The sequence below is a fragment of the Lampetra planeri genome, chromosome 13 (assembly GCF_965212315.1).
Source record: "Lampetra planeri chromosome 13, kcLamPlan1.2.h2, whole genome shotgun sequence".
Taxonomy (NCBI): Eukaryota; Metazoa; Chordata; class Hyperoartia; order Petromyzontiformes; family Petromyzontidae; genus Lampetra; species Lampetra planeri.
This window is the reverse complement of record NC_136119.1, coordinates 12,136,045-12,147,487: the sequence shown is the minus strand read 5'-3', so window position 1 is coordinate 12,147,487 and position 11,443 is coordinate 12,136,045. Positions and strand designations below refer to the sequence as shown.

The 11,443-nt window shown below is 44.8% G+C and overlaps 1 protein-coding gene across 1 annotated transcript; it reads left to right on the top strand.

Annotated features, from left to right (window-relative positions):
• The first annotated feature begins 1,364 nt into the window (after nucleotides 1–1,364).
• ESM1 (endothelial cell specific molecule 1) lies at nucleotides 1,365–10,418 on the top strand. The gene is made up of 3 exons (XM_078600191.1): nucleotides 1,365–2,350; nucleotides 5,793–5,951; nucleotides 7,958–10,418. The coding sequence occupies exons 1-3, from the start codon at nucleotides 1,909–1,911 to the stop codon at nucleotides 7,978–7,980; spliced, it is 624 nt and encodes a 207-aa protein (XP_078456317.1). The 5' UTR covers nucleotides 1,365–1,908; the 3' UTR covers nucleotides 7,981–10,418.
• Nucleotides 10,419–11,443: the final 1,025 nt, after the last annotated feature.

The following is an 11,443-nucleotide window of genomic DNA, read 5'->3' as shown; positions in this document are numbered from 1 at the left end:
CCCAGGGATACAATATATAATAAATCGTTACATAATGTATATGTACAACTGAATGCAGGAGGCTATAGTACTTCCTGCAGGAGAAAGTGTAAAGATGGCAATGCCATTCTGCATAAATGTTGTGTTAATTTTAATATTTCTGTATCGGTACATATACTCGATACATCGCTGGATACTGGATGTGTATCATGCAAAGGTGCTAAATATATCGAGTGTCCATAGAGGCATCATTCGTCATTAAAAATTCGTCAAAAATCAGCATCCGCCAGAAGTGGCATGATAAAGTAACTGAGCAATTTCATGGAATAGCAATTTGAACTGCTTGCTTTAAATGCTTGCAACATATTCCTTCAATTAAAATCCGTAAATGACGAGAACATTTACCGTAACAGAAAATAAAAGTGCAGGCTGGGGAGCACGGAGCGGATTCCACAACACGTGCATCGCACGTACGCACAAAAGTTGCGTGCATGGGGCAAACAAAACCCACCAATTCCGGAAGAACTACACATTATGGTAATATTTTCACGAGTCACCGTGAATACATTGAGCAACTGTGACCATCAGGACAGGCAGCAGTGAGACAGACACAGTTATAGACTTGGTGTGCCTTATTAGGACGTATCACTATAGTAGTCACCAATGCTCACTGCTGCCAAGTCTGTGTCCGGGAACAAAACCGGGAACATATTTCTGATATACTTGAAGGGGGTTTTTTTTAACCAAAAATCCAGAGTGATCTTCGACAGCGCATAGCAAAAGCATTTGTAACCAGCACAGCCGAGATGTTGGAGAACACACAATGGGGGCACGATCCGTGTGTCCAGGGTGCCGTGATGAACTTTTGGACGTATTGCGGTAAATTTGGCAAATCCCATTTATGGAGTTGTTTGTTTTCTTTCTTGGTGTGTGTGTGGTGGGGGGGGGGGAGAAAGTCCGACGCGTAACAACGGCGGATAATTACTCAAAAGTTCCGCACAACGAGGATCTCGCGTGTAGTCATCGCTTGGTCACATCGCGGAGCCCACGGAACCAGGGGGCGTTGGCGTCAATTCTCAGGAATTTCTGCGGGAACCACCGCAAACATCGCTCCGAAAGGAATGAACGGGAGACCTAACAAGCAGCGGGCGTCGCTGCGTCTGGCCGCGGAACGTCTAGCTCCTAACGTCGTGGAAAATGTTCAACAGAACGCGTGCGTCATGTACATACACAGAGGTGGGAGACACCAAACATCCCCCACCCTTCTCTCGCTGCCAACCACCCCCTCTGGGTGCAAACACCACGCGTTACGCATCTCAGCTGGGCTGGGTGTCTCTCTTCAACAGGCGCGCCGCACGCCTCTTGCCCACACATTTCCTGTGCGCGTTGTGGACATTGACAGTTCATTCCTTAAATAACCATTTGGAAGAAGAGCAAAAATCCAGACATTATTCAAACATCCGGAAAAAGAGGTTGTGAGACGCGTATTGCCGTATTGTGTTGGTGATGGTGTGTACGCCTGATCCAACACACGCCCCTTTTGCAGGGCCCTTCATATAAGCCAGTCTCGCCGTGTCCCGTCTCATACCGACCGACACACGAACCCAGCACCAGCGTGGGTCACTCTTTCCTCCATCCAACACCATCCAACATCACCATCCAAGATCACCACCATCAGCAGCAGCACAGCAATCGATAGCGGCAGTCGCATCAGCAGGCTGAACACGCGCTTATAAAGTGCAGCGCGCTCTGTCAACACCGCACTCAGACCGCGCTAATTGCGGCAAGCATCGACTGTGCATCAGATATTTATTATTTCTAAAATTGACCGGGACCGATTTGACATAAAAAATAGACCCTTTCTTTTCCCCCCACCGAATTCATTCCAGCGCCCTCGTTCTCACTCCAGCCGATAACAGCAATAAGAAGATGAAAATGTTGACGATAACGACGGTGACGGTGATGACAATTCTCCTACAACTGCAGTTGACTCACGCGACCCGAGTGTCGCCTCCCTACCCCGGCAAAGACTCACAGCAGCAGCAGCAGCAGCAACAACAACACAACAAGCAGCAGCAAGAAGAACAACAACAGCAAGTGCAGAACCAGCCATTGGAGCCCTTCGAGTGGAAGGGCTACGCGGTTGACTGCCCGGGCTGCGAAGCCTTCTCGTGCCCCGCGTTGCCCGCGCGCCGCTGGTGCCGCCGCGCGGTGCCCGACGACTGCGGCTGCTGTTCCGTGTGCGCAGCGGGTCGCGGGGAGCGCTGCTACCCGGCCGTGGTGGGGCTCAATTGGCTCAAGTGCGCAAAGGGGCTGCGATGCCGCCCGGCGGGCGAGGACGAGTTCGGCGACACGTACGGACTCTGCGAGGGTGAGTTCCGCGGTTGTTTGTTTGTTGTTGTTGTTGTTTTTGTTGGGGTGGTTGTGGTGGTGCGCGCACTGAGCTTCTGAGATCGTGGTTTTCGTGAGACGGGGACCGATGCCTGGGAAGTTATCACGAGGTCGACTCGGTCTCAAATGAGTGCCCGGTGCGTAAAAATATCGCTACTGGGGAGACAAAGGCGGTCGGGCGTGATTACTGGCCAGCCACCTCTTCTCGCGTGCCATGCCGGTCTTCGTAGGTGCTCATAATAAACGTTTATGGGTGAGTTCGCGTAAATATAAATGTGTCGTTAACCCACCACCACCGCCACCACCATTCACAGACAATTGTTAAGATTTGTCACGGAAACAAAACGTGCCAATTAGTGCAAATTGTCTTGCCCAAACAGTCTGCGGTCACGTCACCGCCACTTAGTTGATGATGGCGGTCGTTGTTGTTGTTGTAGCATGCCTGGTAAATACTGAATGAAGTTCCTCACGCTGTTCTGATGCGTGGCGTTACACCGAAGGCATCAAGTTTCAGCGAAAGCGCGCCACGGCAGGGAGCTTAAGTGGAGAGGACACGCCAACGAGTGCTCAATTTATGATGCTTTAGGAGAATAATCCACCGAAAAGTCCTTCCAATTATTTGCTTTAGTCGCGTGCAAAGTGCTCTCACATGCCCTGGCATGAAAGGCACTGTATCGAAAACAATGGTTTTTTAAAAATCTTTAACGCCTGTCTGTACTTGAGAAATGTTTAGCGATGGATTTCACCTTTCCTGGGATGACGATCGCATGTGTATGATGAACTTGCATTCAGGTCAGCCTTCTGCTGGAGCAGCGGTTCTCAACTTGTGTGCCCGCTGTCCATGACAAGTGGACGTGTGTACTCTGATTCAGAGTGGTTTCAAATTTGAAATTTTACAATAAAAACATTGGATTGGTTCAGGTCTGCAAAATTAGAATGTATTTTTTAGGTGGTGACAGTGGACCTCTGTGACTTCCTTAACAATCAGGGGTCCAAAACATTTGGGAACCAGTGCACTGGACGATGTGAGGGCCAAATGGCATGCGTTTCTCAGGCTGAAAAAGCAGCTTTTACTATGTGAAGGAGCTGTAACCGAGGGGGGTAGATCAATAGGAAGTGGAGTAAAACGCACAAAGAATTTGGGTTCGAGCCCTTGCCTCAGGTTACGGAGTTTTTCAAGTTACAACAACATTGCATTTGTATTTAGTAGCCATTGGCATGCAGAGTAGTATAATCCTTTGCCGTGTTAAGCGAGGTCACCTCATGGTCCACATGTATATCAAACCTGTGGAATATGACTCATTTATCTTAAGCCAACCTTTGCATCATTCTCAGTGGAAATTTTCAATTTCCTCGAATTAATTTACAATGGTCGTACACAGCCTGAGTCTTCGGTGGAGATTCCACATTTCCATGTCTGGGGACCAGTCTCTCCAATGGAGAGACGTGAGAAAGACCTAAATAATGTTGTTTACATAGGGCAGTTACTAATTTCAGCATAATCAACATGACCGACTCTCATACAGGAACATTACAAGATATGCACTGTCTTCACTGTAGCCGACACCACGCCTGCTATTCCCTGCGGAGAGCCGTGTTTGGGAATCAATCTCCAAAGAGTTTTGTTCGGGGCACGTATCACATAATAGGCAGGAGGCCACTGGGAGCTATGCACTTTTTAATCTAGATTGAAAACTCATTTATTTAGAACTGCTTTTTGCGTGTTAGTTTGTTGTTCTTCCCCCGTACCTCCGATTAGCACGGTTGGCTATGTACGGTGCAAAGGAAGTTAAACATCCATACATACACTTACATGGACCTTGTCCGTCAGTTGAATCTTGATGCCTGGGTCTGACCTCGTGACCTCCTGCTAGCAAGCCTTTGACACTTCACTTGGCCTCAATGTGCACCTAGCCTGACGCAAGCACCAGGGATCACATCACCGTCATTCAGTGGCGACTGGCGGCTATTGCTGTGCGTTGGGGTGGAGCTGTTGTCCTCTGAGCTAAGAACCAGGCATCCTGAGTTCGATTCCCAGCCACAGCCAACAATCGGTGACAAATGATATATGAACGGTCTTGGTCCATGCCTAGGTACATACTCCAGGGCAGCTGTGGCACTCAACCTGTACATGAAACGTAAAATTGAGAACACGTGGATTGTATCATGGAACGGGACTGGTTCCGCAGCTTAGGGATGTGTAACTTCCACCAGGTTCATGGCTGTAAATGGAAGAGTGCCACCCCATTTTTGTTTTGGTGCAGAGTTATTTTGGATTGACTTTGATACCTAACATTAAAACATTCGTATGGATTAACTACACATCCATTCGTTCTACATTCGCTCGTGTATGTGCCTATATTACAGGCAGTTGTTGCAAGAATCAGTTTGTTACACACACTTATACTTTATGGGTTATACAGACTATTCACGTCATGAATAGACATATCAGACTCATAAAATATTTTTTGGATTTTTTCTCTCCAGATAACTGACTAACGGCCATTGCCTGAGTACAGGGATGTTTGAGGTGGACTTAATATGTACATATACGTATGTATGTATCATTAGCATATGCGTGAAATTACATATTAATACAAGAGCCAGACTTTCAGATTTTGGCAGGACACGGTGTTAGTTGTGGATCTGTGCCACGCTGGATTTTGTAAATTCCTCAGCAGAAGTGTGGGAAAGTCTTCTGTCCACACCTCCGGTGAAATATTTGTTTTTATATTGCAGCCATTTGACTCATGGAGCCAACAATGAATCAATTCATTGTTTTAAATAGATTATTACGTTCACGTGTGCAAGAATAAATTATTTACGATGTATGAATATTATTATATGCTCATGAAACACGAATGTGTGTTGAGCCACACTATGGCCGCTGGTGTGAAAAGTTGCAAGGTTCGTACGTAAATGCACATAGATCAAATTGCTACGTTTTGGTATTCGTGCCGTTCATATAGCACGAGGCTATCACGAAGGCGGTATGTTTCACGGACACAGTTTGCAGCAGCTTCGCAGTATGGTGGAAATGTTGCAATGTGTCATCCCCATCCAATATTTTGCGGGCACATTTTCAAATTTTGACGAATTTCGACTGTCGCGCCCAACGATGACACAGGATCTTTAGTGTCCACTTTGAAGCAGACCCTTGCGTATTTGACAGTTAATTCAGTTTCGGCACTAACCAGGGCAGCCTGCCAATCTGAACCGTAAACCTCTGCAACAAGCGGGCAGACGCGTTACATTACCGCTGGGACACGGTCGACGCGAATGCACCGATCGCTGTCGATCCACGCGCCTCCGATTAGCGCGGTCGGCCACGTACGGTGTGAAAGACGTTCAACATAAATACATACACACATTGACAACCTCGTGTCACTCCTTACCCTCCCTCCCACCTTTCCGGGCTGCAGACTGCCCCGCAGGCACGTACGGGTTGGGCTGCTCGGGCGTCTGCAACTGCCTGTCGGGCCGCTGCGAGCCGGAGAGCGGCAAGTGCCACCGTCTGCCGTTCGTGCAGAACGCCGCCCGCACGCCGCCCAAGAAGCGTCTGGCTGCCTCGCACACGAACTGTGAGTTTTTCCCGCGAGCGACCGCGTGCTGCTGCTGCACGTCTCGAGCCGCTCAGGAGAAGCAGCGGCAGTCCATTTGGGGCGCGCTAGGAAACAAGTACATTTTGTATGCGTCCGTCGTAGTGACTGTAAATTAATCAAAACATTATTATATACAACAAACTTACATCAATGTGGCACATGGAAAAACCTACCGTGTTGTGACTCGAAAATGAGGGAATGTAATATTATTGTCATTAAAAATACAAATGATAAATAAATACAGCGAATTTACAAATAGGATCAAGAATATCTGAAAGCAAGGTAAAAATAAAATAAATTAATTCATAAGAAACAGTATATGCTGGATACGCTATGTACCTTTAATACATTCCACTTGTGTGAAATAATTAAGTTGGTAGACTAGTGGCTTTTTAAATTATATTGATAGTGTTGTTGAAGTTATGAGCTTATTTTAATAGGAGGATTGGAATTTTAAATGATATTTGCTTGACTTCCAAAAATAGGACCTCTATTTTTTTCATAGGTTGCTTGGGGGCCCTACATTTTTTTGCCAAGTTTGATTTTGCGAGTAAATACATCTCATGCAGTTCACAAGTAAACATTGGCTAACTGTGTCCCATTTGCGTCCCACGGAATGTTTTCACAGTTTAAAGGTGATTTAAAATGAGGGCTGTCCGAATGACAGCCAATGAGCCAAACACTGCCCATGACCTCATCTCATCTGACCCTCAGCTTCACTTAAACACCTCATTGTCCTGCTTGTGGCTCTCACATGCCACTTCCGTATCGTTCACCAATGTCACATTGCAGTGGTTTGCATCACCACCTCCAGCCAGGGAGACATAAAGTATACATCTTACTTACCAAGGAAATTTAGTTTGCTGAATTAATTTAGCTTTGTTTCTGCTTTATTACATTGGACCATGTGCAACCTTTGTCAACCCAATACTATATGATGGTCTCCTTGCACTGTTTGGTTTATCTGACCATACTTCACCACGCTGGTCAGCACAGGTTGGTGAAGGCAGGGAGCCTAGACATGGGAATATAGAAGTACAGTACAACTGTGGATATATATACACTGCTTTCTGCTGCTCACAGCAGAGTCCCACATCCTATAACACCTGTTTTACGCACTGTCGACCATCCACGAACGATCCCGACTCACAAATGAGTAGTAATTGTTGAAAATATATTGTATGAACTCTAATTCCAAGCGCATAATCATGCTAATGAAGTATCGGAGATGTAAAATGTCAGTATAGTAGTTGTACTTGCCCATATCTACAGATAAAAAGCCTCTGTGGAGTCATATAAACGCACGAGTGCACGTATTTCTTTAGTTGGAGAACAATGCCTAGAGATTCGATCGGTAGGCCGCATGTGGTGGAGTAAAGTGTGTTTACTTCCACCGCTTACGAAAGGTCTGGCCAGCCAGGAACAGGAGAGCAAACATCCTCTAGGGAGACCCTTCCACCAGTGAAAAAACAACTTGTTTTCTTTTACCAGGTAAACCCCACTGAGCTGTATAACTCTTTTTCAGAAGCGACCTGGCCACAAATGATAGCTCAACGAAGTGGCTTATCACGTGGAAATTTCTAGCAGCCAAATACTCTAAACTCATGTTTCTAAATGTGGAACGAAAAGCCGGAGGACCTGGACAAACATCCACACGACCACAGGGAAAACATGCAAACTCCAAATATACAGGCGTTAGGGTCGGGATCGAACCCATGACCTTTTGTATACCAGGCGAGGTAGTTAACGTCTCGCCACCATGCACCTATATCTTTTACCAAATTGGACATAAGTAACATGATGTGCATGTTTAGAACACTCACCACTACTCCGTTAATGATAGCTGCGTGGAAACGTTGTGCTGGGAAGTACGTTTGTATATATGTTGAACTTCTTTCGCATCGTACGTAGCCAACCCTGCTAATACGAGGTGTGGAGTGACAGCTGTTTAACATGTGTGTCTGTTTTTTTGTTATCATTTACAGATCGCTGGCACAGAACTGGATAAGAGAGAGAGAAGACTTCCCCCAAATGAAGCAGAGACAGCAGGATCAGTCTTTGGGTCTTTGGGGGCACATCTTTTGAGCATATGTATTAAGTATAGTATTCAATAAATTAAAATACCCTTTATTGTAGTGAAGCAGAAACATTTATTTCTTGCAAGTAAGAATACAAGTTTTTAAAATCCATTTTGCAAAGATCAACAGTCGTGGGAAAATTAACCATTGCCCCTGTTTAAACTGGAATTCTGTAACCTATACCAAAGCATCATGGCACCATTTATAATTTCTGTAGAATGGATGCAGTTTGGACATGGGCGTGTTTGTGATGACCAGAGAAGCCCAAAGCCAGTTGATACTTCCACTTTTCCCGATGTTGGGTGTGTTGAGAGGTTGATTTTGGAAGACAGGCAAGTGGGAATTCAGCACACAATCAGCAGTCATAGGGTTTGAGTGTGGAAACGGCTAATTCGGTTAACAATGACAAGTTCAATTTCCAAAAAAGTGTTTACCCATTGTGTGACCGAAATTTTATTGGAAAACAAAAACAACAAAATTATTCACATTTGTCTTGCATTATTGGCCAGATTTCCCAGTGAATGCATTTCTCTCAGTGTAGCAGGTCCACCCTTCGATAAACATTGTCTTGATCCATACAGTTGTCATCATATTGCAGCCTTATTCTTGATGAATGGCATTTGTCTTTGAGCCTCTCAGAGGAGCAAAAACGAATACCAGCTCGTGGCTCTTCCAATGTTCAGTGACAAAATATGGGAACAAAACAAATACAGGCTTAAATACAGGCAGTCCCCGGTGTTGCAGAACAGTTAGGTTCCCCAGAAACGATCCATAACTCGAATTTTCCGTATGTCGGAAATCGTTGTGCCTCCCCTACTCGATTGCTAGTTCGTTTTCTCTCAGTACTGGAAAAGAATTAGGTAACGCTACGAAGAAGAATTTACTTACCTTAAACCTAATGAAGCTCGGGCTTGGTGAAGGCGGCGTTTTTGTGGCGTGAGGTGTAAGGTGGGTCGCCTTACGCCTCGCTCCGCGGTATTCAACCGCATCCTAACCGCGCTGCACTATTCGCGGGTTCGTAACTAACGCAAAAAAATCAGCATATTAAAACATTTTTTAACACGATTTACGGGAGCATTTCCTGAAAGTTTTCGTAAGTTGGGTCTTCTGCAACCCGGGGACTGCATGTATATATTATATTGTACACAGTCAAGTGCCATTCACTACACAATGCTAAAATAGTTCTGATATATGTCAGAGAAATATTAAAAGTCTCCTTACTGAAACACTTTATTTTAGGTCATCACAAGCTCATAAATCTAACACGACTCGGTGAACTTCCTACCAATCTCTCCAAGGCTGTTAATCGATTGTGTGGTTTCAGACTCATAGTTTAGTGACACGGGAATTCAGCTATAAGGATAACAACATATGTGCTTCATATGTGGGCACCCATGCAGAAATTAAAAATTATTTTTGTACAAATGTTTCTTTAAAAATATATATTTAATATGTTATTATTGTTATCATTGTAAGCAACAGGGCTATTGGTTTTAGTGTATTGCAAAAATGTAAGTCGAAAGCAGACACAGTGCCCTTGAATGGATGTAATAACATTCACCTGTTGACCGATTCTCGTGCTTAAGAGTGTTTTACCCACATCATTCGACAAACACAATCGGCGTACACTCCGGGGCTATGAGACGCATGTGTGTCCTTTGTCCGTAAAGTTATACAAAGACAAAGATCCTCCGGATAGCCTGAACAGACTCCCCTAATAAAGGGGTTTTTTTGGGGAGGGAGGGGGGCGCAAGTGCTGTTAGCGAGCACCTATGAAGGCCGGCACGGCACATGAGGGGTGGGTGGCCAGCACCACACTCAGCTGCCTTTCCATACGAATCTGGTCACACGCACGGACCCCTAGCGGATTATGAGACGCACCCCAAAATATTGCTTTTAAATACAGGGGGACAGAGCAGACTTTCTCCTCCAGACAATACGGTAACAGCACAGTTCACATACTCAACAAACCGTATATAGATTTTTCTGTGATCGATTCGATATTTTTTACAGAAATAATATATTTTGTTAGCTAAGTTAAATATAAATGATAAGATTTATTTAAACGGACAAGATTCCTTTATTCGGTTATTGCGTGTGGCAAAATGCGTGATATATGCTACGTGTACGTTTTATATTTCTATTTGGTTTCTTAATGGGTGCATTAAGAAATGTTTGATTTATATTAACATCGATAATATGGTTATACTGTTTACAGTGTTAAACCAGTTTTTTGTGTTTACAATGCATTAGTTATAAACGTTTTGCATAGACATTAATACAGTTATGGATAATTTCTCTTTGTTTTTATCTTGCTTCTTTGTATATGGATATTATTGTAAATTAAATATAATTTATCATGTGTCAAGCATTGTTTTTGGTCGTTGTTTTGGGATGGCGTTTCGCAAAAAAACTTACCATCCATCTTAATTGTGATGATGATGATAATGGTGATGAATGAATGCATAGAGCTGTGGAGCAATGGTTATTGAGTTCCGCTGTGAACCCAGTTCAACTCCTTGCTACAGCAAACATGCGTGGCGATATCTGCACCACTCTTGCCCCCAACTCGCACTAACAATTCCCACAACTGATATGGCTTGGGATGGCCATGGTGGCTAGATGTTAACTCTCTCGCCTGGTATACAGGACGTCGTGGTTTCTATCCCGACGCTGATGCCTGTATATTTGGAGTGTGCATATTCTCCCCGTGGTCACGTGAATTTTTCTCCGGGTCATCTGGTCCCCCCCCCAAACATTTAGAAGCATGCATTTAGAGTATATGGGTGCTATAAATGTACGCTTGAAAAGCCACTTCGTTGAGCTATCATTTGTGGCCAGGTCGCCTCTGATAAAAGAGCAATATAGCTCAGTGGGCCTCACCTGGTAAAAAAAAAGAATTTATACAGCAGTGGCTTGATTACAGACGTGACATCACATCCGTTTTGGACCGCCTTTCAGAAATTTGGCCTTGCCCTCCTGACCAGAACGAGACCGTTCCCCAAGTTTGCAGACAGATCATGCTTCACATGTTTAAACATATGCTACACGTGCAGTAGCAACAGTGCGGAACACACCACACCTAAGTGTGCATGCACGTGCTACGCATAGGAATTCATACGGGGGGGGGAGGCAATTGCAGAGTCCACAGACATAAAGGAAGCAATGAATCGCGTTGAGTAATAGTTATTTTGCTAGAAAATCCCTGCCTTGAAGAACGCATAGTTTTGTTTCACAAACTACTCATTATTAACCAGAATCATAATATATATGCTGGAGGAATCCCACCAGCTATGATCCTCTTTTTCACAGATGTCCAATAATGATAATGCCACTGGGATCGTTGTCACCTGAGTTCGAATCCAACTCGGGGGTCAAAGCCCTCGTGCAAAA